General features: G+C 43.1%; 1 protein-coding gene across 1 annotated transcript in view; it reads right to left on the bottom strand.

Moving 5' to 3' along the window:
- Positions 1-4,399, bottom strand: part of grapa (GRB2 related adaptor protein a) — a 28,831-nt gene extending 24,432 nt beyond the window's left edge. The window contains exon 1 of the mRNA XM_086061805.1: positions 4,104-4,399. Coding sequence (XP_085917931.1) covers positions 4,104-4,181 — 78 coding nt within the window. The 5' untranslated portion in view covers positions 4,182-4,399. The remainder of the gene's footprint in view (positions 1-4,103) is intronic.
- Between the last annotated feature and the right edge of the window lie 9,023 nt (positions 4,400-13,422).

Here is a 13,422-nt window from a genome sequence, read left to right as displayed (position 1 = left end):
AAATTAAAATAAAAAAAACAGAATACCAGCTCTGTTTTTCAGAATAATTTTTTCCCCTATTTTTTTTAAATAATGTTTTCCCCTATTTTTCTGAGTAATTTTTCCTCCTGTTTTTCTGAATATTTTTTGACAGAAAAAAAATATTCAGTAAAACAGAAAAAAATATTCAGAAAAACAGAAAATGCTCAAAAAATGCTCAAAAAAACAAAGCTCCCCCCAAAAATGTGTCAGAAAAACAGGAGTTGATGTTTTTTGTTTCAAATGAATGCAATACGCTTCCGTAATTTTGGGATGTTTGGTACCACTTTTTTTTTTCTGACCAATACCAGTACTTGTTCTCAACTTTGGAGTAGTCAGCAATACGGATACCAAGTACTGATACCACAAGTCCTTTTCATACATAAAATATATATTTTTTTTAAGTAAAAAATAACAGACCATTTTAAAGAAAGGCCCAAATATCCCAATATAGCATTTTTCCTTAAACTTGCATGAAATGAATGGCAACTTTCTATTCTTCAAATTTTTTGTTCCTGATCATAAAAAAGGCCACATGAAGGTGGTCGATACGTCGTCAGCACCAATACCTTGAAATAAGACCTGGTATCAGCCCGACTTTTTTTTGTGGTGAAAAATAGGGGATGAGCAATACAGAAGAGCGTTGCTTCTTTCTTATTTCTTATTTTACATTTCAAGTCTAATCCTCCATGTTGAATCAGTGAAATTGAAATGATTTCTCAATCAAACATCAAACTCGACCCTGATGGGGGAAACTCCCAAAGCGAAGTTGATAGAAAAGGCCATCAAAAAGCAGTTTCTACCCAGCGTTGGCAAGTCCATTTCAAGCACCAACTATTTGAATGAAACTGTAAATGTGCATTTAGACCACTTTGACATACTGCAGAAGTACAGATTGATGTGCTGCCCTCAGCCAGCACTGCTGTTCAATCAACCCTTAGCATTTCATGTCTGATATGTGAAGCTTTTCTAAGAAAAGGAAAAAAAAGGCGCAGGTGTAAAAATAACATCTTCCTCTCTGGTTTTCTCACCTCACGCACAACGCTCACTCTTCATAATTTTTGCTTTGCTTCTTATTTCCAAGAAGGAAAAGGTTACAGGGTTAAGGAGAAGAGTTTTGTGATTAGGCAAGCGTCCATTCATCATGTCACCTTGAACGCTCTCAAGGGTGACAAAGATACATTTGATGGAAAGCAGTTCTTGTTTTGTTTTTGACCCCTGTTGGTTGTTTGGGATACATGTGATATTTAGCATGAAAATACGCCACTGATTTCAATGATTTGGGACAGGTGGGTAGAGAGGTACAGTAGATAGAATGGCATACCTAAAGGAGACAGATTTTCATAACCCCCTTTGAAGCTTGGCACGGCACATTCAAAACAACTTCCCTTTTATGCTTGTAGCAATGAGAATAAAAAGATTTGTTTCGAGCTATTCTTGTGCTTAAATGCAGACCACACTGTTGACTGAGTTCTGCAATTTATCGACAGCCTTGCTAATGAATGTGCAACAAATGCAATGTGAACACAACTCTCCCTAATTAAAAAAAAATACTGTTCTTACTGATATACAAAAAGAACAACAATTTAACCTCATTGACTAAATTGTATAATATCTTTGTTGTTTCTATAAGAGCAACACTGTTAATGGGAGTTGAATCAGAATGATTACTCATTTCCTCTCCATCTACCATGCTTTCTAACAAATTTCCACTGCCCCCCCCCCCCCCACCCCAAACATACACAAATGAAGCACATGTAGAAGATCATATTTGTAAAAGTGAAAAACGGGTCAGTTAATAAGACAATGATTTACTATGTTTATTTGAGCAATGAGATATTGTCGGAACTGAATTGGTACACTTTAGAAGGGTTTTGATTTGGAGACCTACCTCACAATCAAAAGCAAACTGCGATGCCAATTTTCACTTTTATGTTTTATTGCTTGGAGAACAATAGATTTTTATTTCGGGGGCTTTGTGTGCGACTTGGCCATGGAAATACAACTCCACCCCCTTAACAAGGCTATTTTAAAATTGTGAATCGACTTTCCTTCCTACCTCACTAATGCTTGGCCTCACTGCACACCAGGACATGGCCAAACTCCAACAAAAAAACAACAAATGAGCTCTTCTGGGACAAAAAAAAAGAAAGATTTTTAACTATAAAAGAACAATAGGAACAAACAGTAACGCATTCACAACGCAGTATAACAGTCAGCAAAAAGAGGACGGAATATTCATGTTGTTGCATTTGACCGAGATCTGAACCTGACCTGTTTTGACTAATGTAGGCAAAACAGATTTTGCAAAAGTTAACTGTGCCACTATTCCCCTAAAACGTGAGTCATTGACAAACAGTCAACTTAATGGAGGAATATTATGCTTGTTTTTTTTACAATTCCCAGGTGTGTAAATAAGACGTCTCTGACAAACTTTAGTCACACTAGCTCAAAGATCAAGAATTTGACTAACACAAAAATGACTACATTGATTTGTGTGACTAAAAACACGAGTAGCCCATAATGATAATAAATGCCTCAATTATGTTTTCTCTTGAGGAGGCAACACTTTTTCACCGAGTCATCGAATTACTATTGTACATTAGCGCAGATCTGTTTACAAAATGCCAAGTTTTTGTGACATAAAAATCGAGACCAAGACAAATCATTTCAAAACTTTTCACAATTAATGTGACCAACAATGTGCAAAACTCTATTGAAAAAAAAATATTTTAAAAAGGGGAAGTAAAAATAAACAGCTGAGATAATGTGATTGCAAAAGTGCGCGCACCCTCTTATAACTGGGCATGTGGCTGCGTTCTGAATTAACCAATCACATTCGAACACATTAAATCAGAGTCAGCACACTTCTGCCACCATTTTAAAGTGCCTTTGATTGAACGCAAATAAAGCTCAGATGATCTAGCAGCTAACATTTCTGTTTACACATCACAAGCTATGGTCCACAAATACTGCGGCTTCCATAGCATCACAGAAATCTCATTGTTGAAAATGATCAGTCAGGAGAAAGGTACAAAATAATTTCCAAAACATCAATTATAGAAGGGACAACAGCCGAACTGCCAAGTCATGGGCTGAAAAACTTGAGTGGGGGCGATACTAAGGTACGAGAAAATTCTGAACATCTTGTTCACGGACACATTTTCGAAAATAGGTATCTCACAAAATATTGACTTGGTTGAGTAATCTCACATTTGATGGGTGGGCAGCCACTGTCTATACATAGAGGCTCTTTCCAATCGTCTCAACTACTGAAGTTTGACTTGTTTTGATATGACGACCCACCCACCATGGAACTGACTTCACATCCTATTGTGATGAGATATGATGGAATGTAGCGCCCGCATTGGTCCTATCTATTGCATTGAAGACGATTCGCTTCCCATGTTCAAATTTTAAAATCAAACAAAAATGGGGGGTGGGGGCAGCTTTACTCATCATTATATGTACTATTAATCCTGCCCATTTAAAAATAGACAGACATAAGATATTTCCAATTATTTTTTATTTTATTATTTCTTTTTTAATGCAAGTATGTAATTTTTGTCTCGGTCAAGGTGACTGAGCTGAGTGATGGGGCAAGTGCCCTCGCGCCCTCTATTAAAAAGCTGGCACTGCTGTGGCAACAATGATGATCAGCTTTTTGAAACATAGCCTCACATTTGGCTCTAAATCCACTCATGCTCAATAAAATGGCACGTATGGAGTGCTTGCAAGCTTTGCACAGTAGTCGATCTAGTAAATGCCAAACTTAAGATAATCTTGATTCATTGCCCTCTGCCCACTATGGTGAGGCTTTCAAATCCAGCGGCTTGATCTCTTCTTGTGCCTTACAATTGTGCGAGCCCTGAACAGCTGGCATGTTACAAATCTAGAAAGAAGTGCCCCAGCTGTGCAAGAAAAATGCATTTAAATAATGACTATATCAAAAAGCACAATGTCTTCCCTAGTCAACAATCCCATAAGTTTGTGGAGTTTCTTGATACGGCGACTAGTTTTATGCAAACATTTGTCAACTTGTATATGAACAGATACAAAAAATATATATCTTTTTCCTGCCTTACCTTTAATAACTCTCCTTTGTTGAAACTGAGTTCATCGCCCTCGGTGGCACGAAACGTATACAGTGCCACTGCTTCCATGCTGAAAACCCCCAGAGCTCGCACACCCTCTCACACACACACACACACAGTCAAATACTTCCACAAGTGTTCCACAATGATTGGGTAATACAAAAACGAAACTTAAAGAGGATAATCAGAAAGAAGAGGAGATGGTGCCCGGTCTGTCTGCGTAGTAGAAGATGCGTGAGCTCAGCGAGAGGAAAAACACAACTGGCTGCTGCTCAGCAACACACTGCCATGAGTAACATTCGGGGAGAGAGAGAGAGAGAGAGCGAGAGAAAAAGAGAGAGACCGCACACAGGATAAGAGAGTGGGAGGCACTTCTTCCTGTGTATGAACATTGATCTCATCAGGTTTGTGGTTTGTGTCTACGCATAGCTGGATGTTGATCTCTTGACGCAGGTGCATCTTTTCATAAAAGCAAGACTTTAAGTTTGTTATCCTCCTAAAAGTATGCACCCAATGGTGAAAATTGAAGCATCACGTTTGTGTTCATATGACCACATTGTGGTGAGCTCATGTAAAAATCCGGTCATTAAAACAACATAAATCTACATGAAAACAAGCCAAACTCACACAGTACACTGACAACAGTCTACAAAGTAAATAATACAATAATACAACTGACTTTTTTTTAAAATCATGTTAAAGGGACATGGAATTGATGAACCGGTAAAACAAGAAAGGTTTTGTTGAATATTTTCAGATTAAGATATCACAATGGGAGTCCATTTCCACACTTTCTATAATTTATTCAAACTGATACGCTCAATGGACTCCACTACAGAAAAACACACCGAGCCATATGGATTCATTGCATATGTGGATGGCACGGCTCAGTGGAAGAGTGGCTGGTGTGGGTTCAATCCCTGTCCCTTGTGGCCCTAATTGTGGCCTTTAGCAAGGTACCTGACCCCTAATTGCATCATCAGTATCTGAAAGAGGAGTCATTAGTGTTCAAGTTATTTGAGTGCATTGTGGGTGGAAAAGCCGCGCTATACAAGTGAAAGGCCTTTTACCACTTGCTGTCCTTCCAGACATGAAATCATATATAGGTGTGATCAAATATTGTAATAAAGCTACTGTAGGGCCAACATCTGTTTAATTTGACAGCTGTGTCCACTTTGTAGTTGTGACTGGCTGAGGGCCGTCATGACGGTGGAACCAAATACACGTTTAATCTGCACAACAAATTGATAGATTAGTAGTTATGAAATCAGAAGTCATGGCTTTTTTTTTTTTGTTTAATTGTTCAAGTTACTATGAAAAGGGTAACAAAAACATCATCTTGCAAAATCTCAATGCTATTTATTACACATTACAATATCAAATTTCGGTACAAAGCGTCTTGGAAGTTAACACATGATTTTTTCTTATCTTCACGGGCCACATACAATGATGTGGCGGGCCAGATCTGGGCCTCGGGCCTTGAGTTTGACACCTGTGGTTTAAAATCTACACTACCTGCATAGTGGCGGACCGAAACAAAAACACAATCACATTTATTCAAGATTCCTTCGTCCATTTTCTATATCGCTTGATTAGCGATGGAGCCCATTCCAACCGACCCATTCCAGAGGGCGGGGGAGTACACTCTGAGTGGTCACCTGACAATCACAGGGCACAACCACTATGTTTAGAGTCTTCAATTAAACCAATTATGTAGGCTTTTGGAATGAGGGAGGCTGGAGTCTATAATAAATGTGTTTAGCATATTTTAAATATATATTTCAATTAAAAAGAAAACATTTTGATGTTGGGGGTTGGAATCCCAGCTCTTTGCTATTGTGCTCGCTCATGCTGGGACCTCTTAAATCTATCCGAAAAGGTGCCTCGGATATATTTAGTTGCGATATATTCTACACGCTACACAAAATAGAATGAATTGCGCTGAATATTTCATGATGGCAGCGCGCCAGCAATGTGTCTGCCACACACTGGCAGTGAGTGAGATGCGCTGTTGGTATGCATGTGTGAATCCCGCAACCGGCACAGGTTGAGTGGACCGATGGTTGATCTCAGCTTGCGTCACTTTCTTGCATGAAGACCCCCTGGCGTTGTTGAGAAAGTGCTCTTTAAATATTTGAAGGGACATTCTCAAGATCAGACAGCGACGCACAAATTCTCGTGAGCATTTGGGACAAATATAAAATGATCATTCGTCCGGCATCGCGAGACAAATTCCAAAACAATGTTGAGGTTTGTAGCAACGCAATACACACAGAAGGTGAACATAACATGACCACCATGATGTTACAGCTGCAAAATCCATATATACAGTATATCATAGTTCTCAAGTATTTACATGATTATCATATACATACTATTTAAATACATCCTTATTTGTCCATAGTATTTGAGTAATGGACCTTTCAACTGCAGCAAAGCCTGGCATAGTCTTAAATGAAACATTCAACAGAATTGACTCTTTTCTTGAAATTGCTTATTAATCACTTCAAAATTCCACACTCTACTCAATCATGACTAAGCGAGATGTGAGTCCAACATTTGAATTATTGATGAGAGGGCAGTGCACTAGTCGCTGATGTTGTTGTGGTACATTTGCCTGATTTGGGTGTAGGTACCGTGGGTTCAGTTCCCACTCAGTGATGGTGTGAATGAATGCTTGTCTTTTCTGCCCTGCGACTGACCCGCAACCAGTTCAGTGTGTAGTACGCCTTTTGCTTGAAGTCAGCGGCAACACACCTGCAACACCGAACAAGATAAGGAGGACAGAGCAATGCATACAGTGTACAGGTGTGGTAAACATGTGGCCCAGGGGCCATTTGGGGCCCCCAGTATTATATTTTGTGACCCCCCCCCTCCTACTTGACATTAAAGTTTATGTTTTGCTGTGTCGTTACCTTAACAACACATTCACTGCCATTGACAGCGATAGACGTCAAAAATTCATTTGAAATATTTCTATTAGTTTAACATTTTTTTCCCCATTTTTGTTAAGAGTATGAAAACCTAGAAAAATGTGTTTTTGTACATTTAGAACAGATATAAAATGTGTGACTAATCATGAGTTAACTAGTGAAGTCATGCGATTAATTACGATTACAAATTTTAATTTTTTTTAATTTTTAATAATCTTTTCTTAGAATAAATAAATAAATAAAAAATAATAATCTTCCTTTTTTTCTTTTTTTTCCAGAAAATATTCAAAAATTAGGGGCATCAGATGATTACATTTTTTAATCGTAATTAATTGCATGACTTCACTAGTTAATTCATGATTAATCACACATTTTATATCTGTTCTGATACAATAAAATAAATCTAGGTTTTCATACTCTTGTTAACAAAAGTGGGAAAAAACTAATAGAAATAGTTCAAATGAATTTTTGACGTCTATAGCCGTCAATGGCTAAGTGACTTTTTTTTTTGTTTTAAATAATATAGCTCAGATTCATGACAGCTTTCGGCAAAGCATAATTTTGAAGTGACACCAAGTGGTAGGAAAAGATATCCTGTCCAATTAAGTCTTTTCAAACTGACCGGGAAAAAAAGGAAGGTTGGCGATGACAACAAAGAATTTCAAGGGAAAAACAGGACTTGGAATTTTGTGTTGTTGTTTTTTTTAGCTCAGTGGCTTACTGGCATGTCTTGAGTGTGCAGGTAAAGTTGTGGTGCAAAAATAAAATACAAATAAATGTTATTACTCAATGAGACATAAGGAGCAGTGTGCAAAGTAGGCTACCCAAGGAGATGAGAGGACCGGGTCACCAATCTTGTGAATATTTACCGTATTAATTTATCAATCAATAAAAAATTGGAAGATTGGATTAATTGCGCTCTTTTTAAATACTTTTTCATGGAATACTTCTTCTATTTGGAGGCCCAGATACACCCAAAATCTTCGCCCCAACAAAAATGGAGTTTGAGACCTCTGGCGTACAGGACAATGTTTTGAAACCATCAATACATTACATAAATACCGTGTATAACCGTCTGTGCTATTAGATGTTGTGGGCAGGTGTTTTGATTCAACATGACACAGCAATTTAGAAGCACATCATACAAAAAGTTGCTGTATATAATTTGCTTAGAGTTAGTAGGCAATTATTTACCCCCTAAAAGGTTTTTATACTAATTACTGGTTATTTACATTGTGTGTGGAAATCCCACTAAATTCCAATTCCGTGCAGGTTTTTGAAAGGGTTTTCCCCCTCAGTCTTTGAAACGCACCAAGCAGTTAATTGCCACATTGTGGGGTTTATGTGCTCTATGGCTGTTAAGGAGAACTGTAGAAAAGTAGAGAGAGCGAGGACAATGTGTCCAGGAAATCCCACAGCAGCTGTTTGCTTTGAGTCCGCCTTTGAGAAGCCTTTCTCAGAGTGCTGAAAGGGTGAAGAAAGAACAAAATAGGAGGAAGTTTTCAAGGTCCAAAAACACAAACACATCATTCATCTGCGCCCCTACTTAGGAACTTAGCAAATCACTTTTATGTTGGTGATGATTTGGCATTGTGGTTTGCAACATTTAAAGTGTTGTTGTTCTGAGACTGAGTGATATATTTTCTTCTCTGATCTTACTCAAAGGAACAGGTGATGCCATAAAAACATTTTGTGTCTTAAACGACAGAAAATGCTTTGTTTAGCTTTGATCGTGAGATCATCTCAATTAGATGTTCTCCGTCCATGTTGCACTCTCTTTAGTTGCGTTTGGGTAACTAATGTTTTGGCCTGTGAGAACGCGGTTTATGACTTTCGTAAATAACCACGTTATTTTCACATCACACCTAAAACCTGTGAACCGTAAGGGTTTTCCCCCCTTTAATCAAAACTAGTACACGCCTGACCTCTACTGGTTGAAACTGGAGGTGCGTGCTTGTTGAGCAGATAAACTCCATGATGGTGTAAATATGCCATAAAATGGTATTTCGGGTTAATGTGAGTTTGCCCATTTTAACTCAAGTCCAAATGTGGTTTTGAATTAAACATTAAACACACCTCGCAGAGAGTACAGAAGATATTTTTCCAAAACATTCTAGACAATGAATCACACACAGCTCAGAGTGTATTTCAGAGCTGGATGTTTGATATGTTAATAATTCCTTAACAATAAAGACACCAGCACCCTAAAAAAGTCATTTGAAAACGAAGAAAGCTCATTTGTATTTAATTTTATTCCTTGTGTCACATAAATATTACATAAAATTGTTGGCGATCGGGTGGTTATTTCTTATTACTGTTTAGCAGGAAACCAATGTATGTTTGTAAAAAAAATAAAAATAAAAAATAAATAAATAAACTTGTCAAAATCAAAACATATTGAATGGAATCACATCTTAAACAGTTAGTGATTTTTTTTTCTTTCTTCCTCGATTGTCCCTTTACGCAGGAAGATGTCCAGTCATAGCTCCGGCCACTTTTACACTGTCTATTCATAAAACCTGATGGAAATATTATAGACTATTTTTGTGTGTGTGTCTCAAACATATCAGTGCCGCCCTGATGCTGAGACATGATCAGACACATGCAGTGGAAAAAAACTGAGGGATGGAATGCTGCCCTGCAATGTTTTCCAGGCTCACGCCACCCACCGCACCTGCAACACACACAGGATATTCCAGACCTTGGCATACTAACGTGTCTTTTATCTCATAGTTGCTGATGCTGCTATTTGTTGAGAAATTACATGAAGAGATACTCTTGTGTTTTCCCAAACACAGCCACTAAACAGGTTAAACAAAGCAGACCAGGAAGTATGTCATTTTTCAACCAGTGCAACAATCAGAGTAAAAGTACAGACTCAGAAATGTAGGCCATGTGTTTTTTCAGAATCCGTTCCGTCTTCAATTCCGCTTATCCGGGGTCGGGCCGCGGGGGCAGCAGCTTTAGCAGGGAAGCCCAGACTTCCCTCTCCCCAGCCACTTCAGCCAGCTCCTCCGATGGGATCCCAAGGCGTTCCCAAGCCAGCCGTGAGACGTAGTCTCTCCAGCGTGTCCTGGGTCGTCCCCGGGGCCTCCTGCCGGTAGGACATGCCCGGAACACCTCCCCAGGGAGGCGCCCAGGAGGCATCCGAACCAGATGCCCCAGCCACCTCAACTGGTTCCTCTCAACGTGGAGGAGTAGCGGCTCGACGCTGAGTCCCTCCCGAATGACCGAGCTTCTCACCCTATCTCTAAGGGAGAGCCCGGCTACCCTGCGGAGGAAACTCATTTCGGCCGCTTGTATCCGGGATCTTGTTCTTTCGGTCACGACCCACAGCTCGTGACCATAGGTGAGGGCAGGAACGTAGATCGACCGGTAAATCGAGAGCTTTGCCTTTCGGCTCAGCTCCTTCTTCACCACAACGGACCGATACAGCGTCCGCATCACTGCAGACGCTGCACCGATCCGTCTGTCGATCTCCCGCTCTAACCTACCCTCACTCGTGAACAAGACCCCAAGATACTTGAACTCCTCCACTTGGGGCAGGACCTCATCCCCGACCCGCAGAGGAAACTCCACCCTTTTCAGACTGAGGACCATGGTCTCGGATTTGGAGGTGCTGATCCTCATCCCAACCGCTTCACACTCGGCTGCGAACCGCTCCAGCGAGAGCTGGAGATCACGGCTTGAAGAAGCCAACAGCACCACATCATCTGCAAAAAGCAGAGATGCAATGTTGAGGCCACCAAACCGGACCCCCTCGACACTCCGGCTGCGCCTAGAAATTCTGTCCATAAAAGTTACGAACAGAATCGGTGACAAAGGGCAACCTTGGCGGAGTCCGACCCTCACAGGAAACAAATTCGACTTACTGCCGGCAATGCGGACCAAACTCTGACATCGGTCGTACAGGGACCGAATAGCCCGTATCAGGGGGCCCGGTACCCCATACTCCCGAAGCACCCCCCACAGGACTCCCCGAGGGACACGGTCAAACGCCTTCTCCAAGTCCACAAAGCACATGTGGACTGGTTGGGCGAACTCCCACGCACCCTCAAGGATCCTGCTGAGGGTGTAGAGCTGGTCCACTGTTCCACGGCCGGGACGAAAACCACACTGCTCCTCCTGAATCCGAGATTCAACTTCCTGACGGATCCTCCTCTGCAGCACCCCCGAATAGACCTTACCTGGGAGGCTGAGGAGTGTGATCCCTCTAAAGTTGGAACACACCCTCCGGTCCCCCTTCTTAAAAAGAGGAACCACCACCCCGGTCTGCCAATCCAGAGGCACTGTCCCTGATGTCCACGCGATGTTGTAGAGACGTGTCAACCACGACAGCCCCACTACATCCAGAGCCTTTAGGAACTCCGGGCGAACCTCATCCACCCCCGAGGCCCTGCCACCGAGAAGCTTTCCAACCACTTCAGTGACTTCGACCCCAGAGATAGGGGGGCCCACCTCAGAGTCCCCAGACCCTGCTTCCTCAAAGGAAGGCGTGTTGGTGGAATTGAGGAGGTCTTCAAAGTATTCTCCCCACCGATTCACGACGTCCCAAGTCGAGGTCAACAGCACCCCATCTCCACTATACACAGTGTTAATGGCACACTGCTTTCCTCTCCTGAGGCGCCGGATGGTGGACCAGAATTTCCTCGAAGCCGTCCGGAAGTCGTTCTCCATGGCCTCACCGAACTCCTCCCATGTCCGAGTTTTTGCCTCAGCGACCACCGAAGCCGCATTCCGCTTGGCCAGCCGGTACCTGTCAGCAGCCTTCGGAGTCCCACAGGCCAAAAAGGCCCAATAGGACTCCTTCTTCAGCTTGACGGCTTCCCTTACCGCTGGTGTCCACCAGCGGGTTCGAGGATTGCCGCCCCGACAGGCACCAACCACCTTACGGCCACAGCGCCGATCGGCCGCTTCAACAATGGAAGCACGGAACATGGTCCATTCGGACTCAACGTCCCCCGTCTCCCCCGGGACAACGGAGAAGCTCTGCCGGAGGTGGGCGTTGAAACTCTTTCTGACAGGGGATTCTGCCAGACGTTCCCAGCAGACCCTCACAATACGTTTGGGCCTGCCTGGTCGGACCAGCATCTTACCCCGCCATCGGAGCCAACACACCACCAGGTGGTGATCAGTTGACAGCTCCGCCCCTCTCTTAACCCGAGTGTCCAACACATACGGCCGCAAATCCGATGACACGACTACAAAGTCGATCATCGAACTGCGGCCTAGGGTGTCCTGGTGCCAAGTGCACATATGGACACCCTTGTGCTTGAACATGGTGTTCGTTATGGTCAGTCCGTAACGAGCACAGAAGTCCAACAACAAAACACCGCTCGGGTTTTGATCGGGGGGGCCGTTCCTCCCAATCACGCCCCTCCAGGTCTCACTGTCATTACCCACGTGAGCGTTGAAGTCCCCCAGCAGAACGAGGGAGTCCCCGGGGGGAGCGCTCTCCAGCACACCCTCCAAGGACTCCAGAAAGGGTGGGTACTCTGAGCTGTTGTTCGGTGCATAGGCACAAACAACAGTCAGGACCCGTCCCCCCCACCCGTAGGCGGAGGGAGGCTACCCTCTCGTTCACCGGGGTAAACCCCAACGCACAGGCGCCTAGCCGGGGGGCAATGAGTATGCCCACACCTGCTCTGCGCCTCTCACCATGGGCAACTATAGAGTGGAAGAGGGTCCAGCCCCTCTCGAGAGGATTGGTACAAGAACCCAAGCCGTGTGTGGAGGTGAGTCCGACTATATCTAGTCGGAACTTCTCAGCCTCGCACATCAGCTCGGGCTCCTTCCCTGTCAGAGAGGTGACATTCCATGTCCCCAGAACTAGCTTCAGTAGCCGAGGGTCGGACCGCCAAGGCTCCCGCCTTTGGCTGCCACCCAACTCACTGCGCACCTGACCCCTTTGGCCCCTTCCACCGGTGGTGAGCCCATGGGAAGGGGGACCCACGTTGCCTTTTCGGGCTGTGCCCGGCCGGGCCCCATGGGTGTAGGCCCGGCCACCAGACGCTCGCCTTCGAGCCCCACCTCCAGGCCTAGCTCCAGAGGGGGGCCCCGGTGACCCGCGTCCGGGCAAGGGAAACGAAAATCCAAAGTTTGTGTTCATCATTGGGGTCATTTTTCAGAAGCACATTTTAGAATCCAGAATTTGATCGTTTTTAGGATGTCAGGAAACACATTCACCACAAACCTTTCGTGGGATTGACACAATACCCTCAAATAAGGTCATGGATGGGGAATATCTTGTTTCTCGGAAGCCGTTGCATCATCCTCAATGCTTCCTGGTTAATGTCCCTCCCTGCAAATGTATGTTTTTCTGTCTTAAATCCCAATGATCTCAGTCAATCAATAAAGATCTCAACGGCAGTCGACTT

This window comes from Leptonotus elevatus, chromosome 1, assembly GCF_054856555.1.
Source record: "Leptonotus elevatus isolate MCC_2025b chromosome 1, RoL_Lele_1.0, whole genome shotgun sequence".
NCBI lineage: Eukaryota > Metazoa > Chordata > Actinopteri > Syngnathiformes > Syngnathidae > Leptonotus > Leptonotus elevatus.
Note: the sequence above shows the minus strand (reverse complement) of the source record. Positions and strands in the feature narration are given on the sequence as shown.